The sequence below is a fragment of the Lutra lutra genome, chromosome X (genome assembly GCF_902655055.1).
Source record: "Lutra lutra chromosome X, mLutLut1.2, whole genome shotgun sequence".
In the NCBI taxonomy this organism is placed as follows: domain Eukaryota; kingdom Metazoa; phylum Chordata; class Mammalia; order Carnivora; family Mustelidae; genus Lutra; species Lutra lutra.
The window spans coordinates 66,299,384-66,311,992 of NC_062296.1; the positions used below are offsets into that span (position 1 = coordinate 66,299,384).

The following is a 12,609-nucleotide window of genomic DNA, read 5'->3' on the forward strand; positions in this document are numbered from 1 at the left end:
ATTCACAAAGCAAAAATGTACAATACATACAAAAAAGATAAGGAGAAGGAAATCAAACCATAGCACTGTGGAAAATCAATAATTTATAAAGGAAGACAGTAAGAAAGGAGGCAAAGAAAAATGGAACTACAAAATGGCTGGAAAACAATTTCAAAGATGGCATTAGTACATCCTTGCTTATCAATAATTATTGATAATAACTAAATGTTAGTGGATTGAATTCTCCAATCAAAAAGCAGAGTGACACTGGGTATATACCCTAAAGATAAAAATGTAGTGATCCGAAGGGGCATGTGCACCCCAATGTTTATAGCAGCAATGTCCACAATAGCCAAACTATGGAAAGAACCTAGATGTCCATCAACGGATGAATGGATAAAGAAGATGTGGTATATATATATACAATGGAATACTATGCAGCCATCAAAAGAAATGATATCCTGCCATTTGCGACAACATGGATGGAACTAGAGGGTATTATGCTTAGCGAAATAAGTCAGTCAGAGAAAGACAAATATCATATGATCTCCCTGGTATGAGGAAGTGGAGATGCAATGTGGGGGGTTTGGGAGGTAGGAAAAGAATAAATGAAACGAGATGGGATCGGGAGGGAGACAAACCATAAGAGACTCTTAATCTCACAAAACAAACTGAGGGTTGCCGGGGGTAGGGGGGTAGGGAGAGGGTGGTGGGGTTATGGACATTGGGGAGAGTATGTGCTATGGTGAGTGCTGTGAAGTGTGTAAACCTGGCGATTCACAGACCTGTACCCCTGGGGCTAATAATACATTATATGTTTATAAAACTTTTTTTTTAAAAAAAGGCAGAGTGGCTAGATGGATAAAAAATAAGATCCCAACCGTATGCTGCCTACAAGAACTCTTCAGGTTTAAGAACACACATAGGCTGAAAGAGATGGCAAATATATTCCATACAGTTGGAAACCAAAAGAAAACAGATGTAGCTATACTTATATCAGAAAAAAAAGATGTAACACCAAAAACAGTAATAAGAGACAAAGATGGTCATATAATAATAAAGGGATCAATTAGTCAAGAACATATAATAATCATAAATATATATACACCCAACATTGGAGTTTCTAAATTTATTAAGCAAATGCTTAATATCTGAAAAAATCTGAAATAGAAAATACAATAATATAATAATAGTAGGAGACTTCAATACCCTACTCTCAACAATGGATAGACCATCCAAAAAGAAAATCGGGCGCCTGGGTGGCTCAGTGGATTAAGCCGCTGCCTTCGGCTCAGGTCATGATCTCAGGGTCCTGGGATCGAGTCCCGCATCGGGCTCTCTGCTCAGCAGGGAGCCTGCTTCCCTCTCTCTCTCTCTCTCTCTCTGCCTGCTTCTCTGTCTACTTGTGATCTCTCTCTGTCAAATAAATAAATAAAATCTTTAAAAAAAAAAAACAAAAAGAAAATCAAGGAAATGTTGGATTTGAACCATACTCTAGACCAAATGGAAATAACAGACACATACAGAGCACTCCATCCAAAAGCAGCAGAATAAATATTCTTCTCAAATGCACACAAAACATTCTCAAGCATAGATCAAATGATAGGTCATAAAATAAGTCTCAGCAAATTTAAGGAGATTGAAATGCTAAGTGTCTTTTCTGACCACAATGGTACAAAACTAGAAATCAATAGCAGGAGGAAACTGGAAAATTTACAAATATGAGGACATTAAGCAAGTACACCTGCATAACCAATACACCAAAGAAGAAATCAAAGGTAAACCAAGAAATATCCCTAAAGAGACAAAAATGGAAGCCCAACATGATCCCATGATCATGATCTTCATGATCCCTATAGCTTTGCAAAACCTATGGGATGCTGCAAAAGCAGTTCTAGGAGGGACATTTATGGCCTACAGAAACAACTCAAATAAACAGCTTCACTTTAATTCTCAAGGAACCAGAAATAGAAAAACAAACTAAGCCCAAAGTTAGCGGAAGGGAGGAAATGAAGACCAGAGCAAAAACAAATAAAACAAATACCAGAGAAATAACAAAAGATCAATAAAACTAAGAGCTGCTATTTTTTGTAAAGATAAACAAAATTGACAAAAGCTTAGCTGGACTAACTCAGAATAAAAGAGATGTGACTTAAATAAATGAAACCATAAATGAAAGAGACATTACAATTTATACCACAGAAATACAAAGGATCACGAGAGAATACTATGAATAATTATACACCAAAAAAAACTGGACAACCTAGAGAAAGGGATAAATTCCTAGAAGCATACAATCTGCCAAGACTGAATCATGAAGAAATACAAATCTGAAGAAACAAACAAAAAAAAAAGAGTAAGGAGATTGAATCAGTAATCAAAAACCTCCCAACACAGAAAACTCTAGGACCAAACATTGAAAGAAGAATTAACCCTGGGGTTCCTGGGTGGCTCAATCCATTGAGTGTCTGACTCTTGGTTTTGGCTCAGATTGTGATATGAGCGTTTTGAGGTCAAGGCCTGAGTCTGGCTTCCAGTTGAGTAGGGAGTCTGCTTGAAGATTCTCTTCCTCTGCCCCTCCCTCTACTTGTGTATGCACATTCTCCCCTTCCAATAAATAAATTAGTCTTTTTAAAAAAGAAAAAGAAATAACCCAATCCTTCCCAAACTCTTCCAAAAAACTGGGGAGAAGGGAACACTCCCAAATTCATTTTACAAAGTCAGCCTTACCCTGATACCAAGGCCAGATAAAGACATCACAAGAAAAATAAAATTATAACCTAACTCTAATGAACACAGATGCAAAAATTCTCAACAAAATACTAACAAACCAAATTCAACAGCACTTTAAAAGGATCATACACCCTGATCAAGTGGGATTTGTCTCTGAGATTCAAAGATTATTCTACATACACGAATCAATAAGTGTAATCTACCACATTAATAGAAAAATAAAAATCATATGACCATCTCAATAGATGTAGAAAAAGCATTTGACAAAATAAAAAAATCCTTTCATGATAAAATGTTCACAAATTGGGTATAAAATGAAGAAACCGGGCGCCTGGGTGGCTCAGTGGGTTAAGCCGCTGCCTTCGGCTCAGGTAATGATCTCAGGGTCCTGGGATCGAGTCCCACATCGGGCTCTCTGCTCAGCGAGAAGCCTGCTTCCCTCTCTCTCTCTCTCTGCCTGCCTCTCCGTCTACTTGTGATCTCTCTCTGTCAAATAAATAAAATCTTTAAAAAAAAATGAAGAAACCTCAGCAAGGATGCCTACTCTCTTCACTTCTATTCAACATATTACTGGAAGTCCTAGCCAGAGCAATCAGGCAAGAAAGTAAATAAAAGACATCCAAATAGTAAAGGGAAAAGTGAAGTTGTCTTTGTTTGTAGATGATACAGTCATGCATGAGACAATTGTCAAGACTCCACCAAAACACTGCTAGAACTAACTAACAAATTCAGCACACTTGCAGGATACAAAAATCAACATCCAGGAAACGCTTGTGTTTCTATACACTACAACAAGACATCTGAAAAAGAGCGCAGCATGCTGCGGAGGGATGGCGGTTGGTCTGCGGTGGGTTCAGGTCCCCAGTTCGTTGGTGGCTTCTGAGCTCTGCTCTCCCCACTGAGCTGCTGTCCAGTGAAGAGGAAGCCATGGCGCTCTGGGTCACCAGGAACACAAAAGTTAATGTTGAAAATAAGGCAAAGATCGTATGGCAGTCACAAATCACGTGCCTCTGGCCACAACTGAGGCCTCTAAGCCCGGGCTGAGGCCCAGAACAGCTCTTGGAGACATTGGTCACAAAGTCAATGACCAACCACAGGTCAATTTGCCTCTGAAAGTGGAATCAAAAACTTTGGTTCCTGGAAAAGTTATTCCTTAAAAAAAATACCTAGATCTCTGGAAAAGGCACCCAAGCCTGTGTCAGAACCAGAGCCAAAACCTGAGCCTGTTAAAGAAGAAAAACTTTCACCTGAGCTGATTTTGGTTGGTACTCCCTCTCCAAGCCCAGTGGAATCCTCTGGATGTGCCCCCTGCAGAAGAATCTCTGTGTCAGGCATTCTCTGGTACAATTCTTTGCAGTGAATGATGTGGATACAGAAGATGGAGCTGATCCAAAACTTCATAGTGAATTATGTGAAAGATGTTTATGCTGATCTGAGACAACTTGAGGAAGAGCAAGCAGTCAGACCAGCAATGAAAGTTCTCAATAATGGTGAATGGACACCAACTCTATAGCATTATCTGTCAGACACTGAAGAATCTCTTCTAAATGTTAGGCAACACGTGGCTAATGGTATGGTCATGGTGAATCGTGGGATTAGAAAGGACATGAATATCAAGAACAAGTATGCCACGTCTAAGCATGCTAAGATCGGTCCTCTGGCACAGCTAAATTCTGCACTAGTTCAAGGTCTAGCCAAGGCTGTGGCAAAGGTGTAACTGTAAACATGAGTTGGAGAACTATAATAACTGCAAATAAAATTGGCACCATCTGCCATCTCTACATTATATGTTACCTTTACTTATGTTTAATAAAGTTTATAGTCCTTTTTACTTCTTATACCTTAAAAAAAAACACCTAAAAAAAGAAATAAACAATTCCATTCATGATAGCATCAAAAATAATAAAACACTTAGGAATAAATTTAACCAAGGTGATAAAATATCTGTACACTGACAACTACAAGAATTGGATCAAAGAAAATGAAAAAGATAAAAATGAATGGAAAGATATCTCATATTCTGCATCAAGAGAATTAATATCATTAAAATATCCATATTACCCAAAACCATCTATATATTCAATGCAATCCCTATCAAAATGGAAATGACATTTTTCATAGAAATAGAATAAACTATTCTTACACGTGATCTTAGCCAAAAGGCCGAGAAGTGATTAGAATAAACTATTCTTAAATTTGTATGGAGCCACAAAAGACCCTGAATGGCCAAAGCAATCCTAAGAAAGAACAAAGCCAGAGGCAAACTATATTACAAAGTTATAGTAATCAAAACAGTATGGTGCTGGCATAAAAACAGACACATGGACCAATGGAACAGAATTGAGAGTCCAGAGATAAATCTCCACATACGTGCTCAACTAATATTTGGCAAGGGAGCCAAGACTACTTGGCTCACCCCAAACATCAATGGTAATTAGGTGACAGGACAGAGGTGTTAAGCTAATGATATGGTGGTAATCATTTTGCAAAATATGAACGTATTAAATCAACCCTTTGTACATTGTACAGATTACTGAGGTTTAAGAATCCAGCTCTTTTGTAACCAGCAGTATAAGAATTGATTCAGTGAAATTTCATTAGTGTATGCTAAAATGTCTGGGTAAAAGGCTGTTGGAGAAAATGAGATTCATATGGCCACGGAGTATTCCCCAAATGTGACTTACTAGCTACAAAAGTAAAATGAAACCTTTACATATATAACAGAGAAATCTGGTGATCAAACTTAATACCACCAAAAACAGGACAAACTGAGAGTACTTACCCCTAATGCAACGCACTGAGGATACAAAGTCACCTGTACGTAGATGACAGAGTACATGATAGTTCTGTATCAGTGTTAAATTTCTTGGATTTGTTCATTGCCTTGTGGTTATATAGGTAAAAGTTGTTCTTTGGAAAAACATCATTCGGTGAATAATCACGTTGTAATGCTTTAAATATCTTACAATTTTATTGGTCAATTATATCTCATTAAAGCTGAAGAAACATTACAAATAAATATAAATAAATAAAAGTAAAAATAAGCATGGATTGGGTTAGCTAGCATTTCTAAACTAAGAGACAAGATTTCTTTTTTATAGATTTTATTCGTTCATTATTTTATTCATTCGACAGAGAGAGCACAAGCAGGGGGAGAGGCAGAGAGACAGGCACCAATCCTCCGGCATAAACCGGAGGATTATACCATTGCTGTTACCCGGTGAGAGTGCATAACCTGTACCTAGCACAATAGCTTTGAAAATATCCTAGGTTACTCACACTTTGGTGAATCTGCTCGTGTGGTAGAAAGAACATGGACTTTTTTTTTTTTTTTTACCAGAAAGGTGTGCATTAATGTTGACACAGTTCCACAGTAGTTGTGAGATGGCTTGTGCCTATCATTTGTTTGGCTTAGACGAGGATGTTTTGCTAAATGTTAGCTAACTGTGTTACAGACATTTGTTTCGGGTGCTGGCCTCTGCTCCACTGGCAGCTCTTGCCGACCCCCCAGAAGGACACATGCCCGCACGTCTACCCATTTCCCAGACCGTGCAGATCCTAACTGATGACTCATTCAAAACAACGGCCAAGACTGAACCGTGAGCATACGGGTATATTCACGGTCTGATTTGCTGACACCTAACTGCAAAGTTAGAGCCTACAAAACGAGTGAAAGTGAAAGAAAGAGGTCTTATACAAGGTCTTCTTTGCCTCTGAGATTCTGTCCACAACATGAGGTGACACTCTTGTCTCCTCCCAGTGCCGTGAGGGTCACCAGGCCATGAGCACCAAACTCGGTACTTAGTTTTCCCTTCCCAGCCCCTAAACAGTGACACGTTTGGCCCATCACATGCAAAAACACAGAGAATCTCAGCCCCACTGGGGCAGAGCCCATCTCTGCTGTGTGAATCCACCCTTTTAATACTAAGAAGATCAATAACACAGACACCAAGAGAGCTCATTCATTTTAACAGTCGAGCACAACTTTATTAATTCTTCCTAGGAATCATCTCCCCGGGCCCCACCCACCCCCCACTATCCAAATACAACAACTACAAGTATTCAAATTTCATAAATGCAATATTGCAAAAGCAGGGGAACTAAGAAAAGCCTTCATAGTGCTGAGATAAAACAATGCTTAATCATGCTCTCAGTACATATTACTAAATGCTAAGTACTAGAAACCGGAAGAGATCTGCGGGCAGCTGGCAGCCGGCGGCTTGGGAGAAGGATGGATGACAAGCAGGGTAACACAGGACAGCGCTCTCTGTTCCGGTAACTCTGTTGGTATCCAGTTTAAAAAACAAACAAACAAACAACCAACCCTGGAGACACACTTTCAGAGCACAAAAGGACCACGGAGGGGAGAGAGGGCCAAGGTTCTCAGACGCCTAGAATTGTGGTTCCCCCTCTTGATCTCACTCTGGGGTAAAGAACTGAGTCTGTGAGGACCGGAGCCTGTGTCAGAGTAATAACACAATGAAAATCTGCTGAACGAATGAACTGATACCTGGCTGCAGTGTGAACAGGCTAGACCTAAGTTCCTCTGAGTAAAAGCTTTGCTGGGACGTTTTGGGGAGGCAACATGTCCACGGCAAGCCTGACTTGTCAGGATGGACCTGCAGTGACCTGCACATCCTGGGAGTTTGCCCAAAGGAACAACCAAGTTCTTACGACTGTATCCTGGTCTTCTGAATATGCCCACCCAGCATCAAAATTTGCCGCCAGAACCTCAAGTTCAATACCACATGCTCATGTTATGTTGATTACTATGGAATCTGGGGTGGAATGTGACTAGTGTGAGACCCCCCCCCACCCCTCCCTGTCCCTTTTGTCTTTTTCGCTTTCAATCACCTTCTTCCTGTTCTCTTTCCCCCCTGTCCTCCCCTTTTCTCCTAACCCAGTCTTGTGCCCCGTCCCCTAGCTTTCTTCTTTCTTCCTCATTACCAAGGTTAAGTAGTTCTAAATATCTGTGGCTCCACAGGGTGGGGCAAGTAAAGCTATTTTTAGTTTCCAGAAATAAGAGCAGTTCCAAGAAAAACAAAAAACAAAAACCCCTATTCCTGGCCACACTAACATTGATTTAGAGACTCTCTCTTGAACTCATGCAGATCTAGAACGTTCTACGGGGTGTGAATTCAACACACAGTAAGCTGGGGATTTTGGCTTCTAGGACATAAATTTGATGATGATGATGATGATGATGATGATGAAGATGATGTAAAAATAAACCAGTATTCACACAAGTAAGAGCCATTTTGTGTGTGTATTTAAATAAAACAAGGGGTAGGTGCTATTTTAAAGCAGCTGGGCATATCGGATAAATCTTTGGCACAATTCTTAGTTTAAGACTTTAAATTATTTCTACTTGGGCCTTATATGGTTCTAAATGTCTTTTCATTCATTCATTCATTCATTCAGTAAACTTTCACTGAGTATCCACTCTGCCAAACATCCTTGTAAATGCTCCGATGGCCATCCTGTCACTCTTAAGTGTTCAATCCTTCTTGGCATATATTATTTCCTAAATATTTGGAAGATTTCATTCACTATGACGACAATGATTACAAAGGTAACACAAGACAGAAAATGAATGGCCACTCCCTGGATTGTTGCTTCTTTTGGGGAGTACATGTGCCTATCTCCAGGGGGCCTGGTATCACAGAAAGACCCCCAAACCTGGGGCTGCGTGGACTAGATGTGGTCCATGCTTCAGAATCTTTGGGAAGTTACTTCCCCATTTTGAGTCCCTATTTTTTTTTAATCCTAAACACTGAGTCCAGGAACCCTTGCCCTACCTTTCTCTGGTATTATTGTGAGTGAAACATGAAATCAAGTTTGTAAAAGTGCTCTGAAAACCATAAAGCCCCATACGAATGCGAATTATCACTATCAAACGATCTTTAACATTCCTTTCAGGGAAAACCTTCCCTTATAGCTTCATTTTCTCTCTTTTTTTAAGGATGGGGGGGGACTTACATGATCAGCTAGCATTATTGGGTTAGGTACTTGGCGGCATAACCCACACTGATCTCATGAGAAGACAGCAGTTAGAAGTTTTCCTTGTTGAAAATGAAATGCACTCCCGGGGGCCAGACTCAGAGTTGGAGATGCACTGTTTACTGAGGGTTTCAGCTAAGGCTTCAGGTCCGCAGAGGAAAACTCCTATTCTGATACTTCGGGGAAAGAAAGGAAAAATAAAGCAGTGTCAGGCTTTTGGATGAGACAGACTACAAAGCACGTGAAGGCATTTCCTCTTGATTTTAGGCTCTAGTGGGGACGTCTGCCACAGAAAAAAATGGTGGTGAAGTGATGTTTGTGGACTGGTTCCCTTCGGGGCTCCATAACGACTCTGCCAACAGCTGGGTGTGGCTTTATCCTTCTCTGTTTTAGACTCTAAAGCCTAGTTCCTCAAGGTGTGGTCCCAGACCAGTAGCTTCCTAGTCAGCTTTTTAAGAATGTAGATTCTCAGGGCGCCTGGGAGGCTCAGTCGGTTAAGCATCTGCCTTTGGCTCAGGTCATGATCTCAGGGTCCTGGGATCGAGCCCCACTAGGTGGGGAGTCTGCTTCTCCCTCTCCCTCTGTCCTTCCCCCTGCTCATGCTCTCTCACTCCCCCCCCCCACTTTGTGTGTCAAATAAATAAATAAAATCTTTTTTAAAAAGAATGTAAAATCTCATGTCCCACCCCAGACCCACTCAGTCAGCATCTGCCTTGTGAAAAGATCCCCAAATGATTCATAGACTCATTAAAAGATAAAAAGCAAAGGTGTGAAGGGTATATTTGTGGTGATTTCTTGAGTTTATCATGTGTTCTAGCAAGATAGAGGATCTCCTCAAACTTCCAGAATGGGTACAGCTTTAATGAAGGCAGAAAGGACCTTAGGATGTCTGGCAACTTATGATTTTAGACCCCAAAACTAAAACTGAAAGTGGGCACCATATCTCCTTAATGATAAAAGTCTAAATCATATTGAATGAAAAGAAGTAGATACACCAGTGAGATTTAGGAGCCAAAAGAAAAGAGCTAAGTTATGGCCTCACTTGGGAGGGTTCAGAAAGGCAGACGTGAGCCCCCCCAGCATCTTTGCTTATAATAAGTAATTATAATAATTACTTATTATAATATATATTATTATATATACTTATTATAATATAAGTATATTGTATATACTTATATACTTATATTATATATACTTATATATAAGTATATACTGATATTATAAGTATAAGTATATTAATATAATATAATAATAATTACTTATTATAATTATAATCCAAGTAAATTTGATAATTATTACAATTACTTATTATAATTATAATCCAGGTAATTTTGGTGTGCTCTAAAGCCTCCCTTGTAAAGTCATATGTATCTGGAAACTTTTATTGGGTGTGAATACAGTAATCTAGGTATTTTAGTTTTCAGAATATACAAATCTAGCTGTGTTTGGGAGCTCCCTCTTTCGGTGAGAGCAAATGGGCTAGATCACTCAACTCCTTACTTTGGGTGTTGACTCGCAATTGTCTTGAATTCATTATCCCAGTTGGGTCGTCCATACAAGGTCTTTTGTTTCAGGCCTGTGATCACATCTTTCTCCTCGTCATGGTGCACAGCAAAGTGATCAGCCTGTGGGAAAGGACATGAATTCACAAAAAAGAGACAGGCTGTAAGGAAAACACAGCTATATTTACGTATCTCACAAGCCAAGTTCTCACTACCCATTCTAACCATATATATATATTTGAGGGCTAGAAGGTACACAAAGATGAACAAACTGGGTCTCCTCAGGGAAATTAGTCTAGAAGGGCAGACCTTGAAGTGTGAGCATGAATAATCCTTTTTGCAGAACATGGTATCACGAGTGCCACGGGAGAGGTACAAATATCTCAGTGAGAGCGAAGGAGGGAGGTGGGATGGGATGGATATAGGAAGACGAGGTTGGAAGCACTTGGCATCGAGCATTGAAGGTGTGGGTAGGATTTAAATTCTGACTGTTTTTCTCCCTGTTCTACATGTGACTTTCTCTCTTGACCCTAATAGACTCCCACTCCTTTAGGAGAATTGCTAAGAACTAAAACAACCACAGACTAAAATGCACTCATATCTTGACAACATAATGAGACAACAAATCAAGCCTAATGCTAGTGTGTGTGTGTGTGTGTGTGTGTGTGTGTGTGTGTGTACATAGTCACCTGTTGTTTTCTGCTACCATTCTACGGGGTCTCAGTTCGAACAACAGATATTTTTCATAAAAGTGGTTAATTACATTTATTTAAAACTTGAATCAGATTTTAAATTCACCGGACAGGGGATGGTTGATGGGGATGGAGGAGGTTAAGAAGGGTGACCACTGTGGTTTAATAATCCTATAGGGACTAATTTTGTAAAGCAAAATAGTTATTTTGCAATGCAAATAAATTTCTCATCTAAAAAACTGTGTCTGGTTTTTTAAATAATAAAACTGCAAAGTAATTTATACATTATAGATTTTTTTCTCCTGGGTTTCATTTTTTATCAAATATTTGCTGTTTTGTTTTGTTTTTAAATTGCAGAAATGGCATTTGAAATCCCTTTTTCTGGAGCAACAATGTTCACGGTCATGTGTTCCCAGATCTACAATTGCAACAAGACTCTTCTAAGACTTGGAGGATCGATGATAAACAATATTCCAAAACCCAAATGAAGGGTCAGTTTTCACAATCCAAGGTGCTTGTGAAAGTTACCCAGGAGGACTGGGGCGCCTGGGTGGCTCAGTGGGTTAAGCCGCTGCCTTTGGCTCAGGTCATGATCCCAGGTCCTGGGTTCAAGCCCCACATCGGGCTCTCTGCTCGGCAGGGAGCCTGCTTCCTCCTCTCTCTCTGCCTGCCTCTCTGCCTACTTGTGATTTCTCTCTGTCAAATAAATAAATAAAATCTTAAAAAAAAAAAGAAAAAGAAAGTTACCCAGGAGGGAGGAGACAATTTGTGGCTATGGCCACCTTTCTCCCTGACACCAGCCAGGGACAGGCAGAAACTCTTGTCTTAGCTCCTTATGCAGGGTGAGCTCATGCTGCTTCTGCTGCTTCTGTTGCTTCCAGGCCAAGTCATTGATGTTTGCTTATTTAGAAAGAGTTTAGGGGCACCTGGGTAGCTCAGTCAGTTAAGCATCTGCCTTTGGCTCAGGTCATGATCCCAGGGTCCCAGCATTAGGCTCCCTGCTTGGCAGGGAGTCTGCTTCTCCTTCTGCCTCTCCCTTTGGCTTGTGCTCTCTATCTCAAATAAATAAATAAAATCTTTAAAAAAAAAAAAGAAAGATTTTACCCCTTAGGAATCATTAACTTGTTTCAGAGTTTCTCAATTTCAGCACTTTTGACATTTGAGACCAGATAATTCTTTGTTGTGGGTGAGCTGTATTATAAATTGTAGAATGTTTTCATTGTTAACACAGGAGATACATACACACACACACACATACATATATAATGTGTTATGTTTTATGCATTATATGTTATATTACACACACATACACAGACATATATGCTATATACATATGCATACATATATCACCTTCATTAAATATACTTTGATTTATTGATAAATGATAATCATGAACTAGTAGGAGTTGCTAAGAGTGCAGACTCTGGAACATTCTGCCTCTGTCTCTTACTAGTTGGGTGCCCTTGGACAAATGACTTAACCTGTTCTGGGCTTTGCTTTCCTTGTCAGTAAAGTGTGGAGAATAATACTAGCTACTTCATAAGGCTGTTGTAAGGACTGAATTTGACAATCTATGTAATCACTAATAAAAATACCTAGCACATGGGATATGCTTAATAACTATGAGCACTTATTATTACTATTTACTAAATGTATTGTGTGTATTGTAAAATAGACATGAACATAAAATTAAAGGAATATGT

The 12,609-nt window shown here is 39.6% G+C and overlaps 1 protein-coding gene and 1 pseudogene across 1 annotated transcript in view; one reads left to right on the forward strand and one right to left on the reverse strand.

The window, feature by feature from the left end:
- Positions 1 to 3,639: 3,639 nt before the first annotated feature.
- Positions 3,640 to 4,225, forward strand: LOC125091513 (G2/mitotic-specific cyclin-B1-like; annotated as a pseudogene).
- A 2,722-nt stretch (positions 4,226 to 6,947) lies between these two features.
- The window catches only part of LOC125091990 (cytochrome b-245 heavy chain), a 35,542-nt gene continuing 29,880 nt past the window's right edge, over positions 6,948 to 12,609 (reverse strand). The window contains 3 exon segments of the mRNA XM_047716194.1: positions 6,948 to 8,800; positions 8,803 to 8,888; positions 10,213 to 10,337. Of these exon segments, the coding sequence (XP_047572150.1) occupies positions 8,763 to 8,800; positions 8,803 to 8,888; positions 10,213 to 10,337 (249 nt within the window). The 3' untranslated portion in view covers positions 6,948 to 8,762.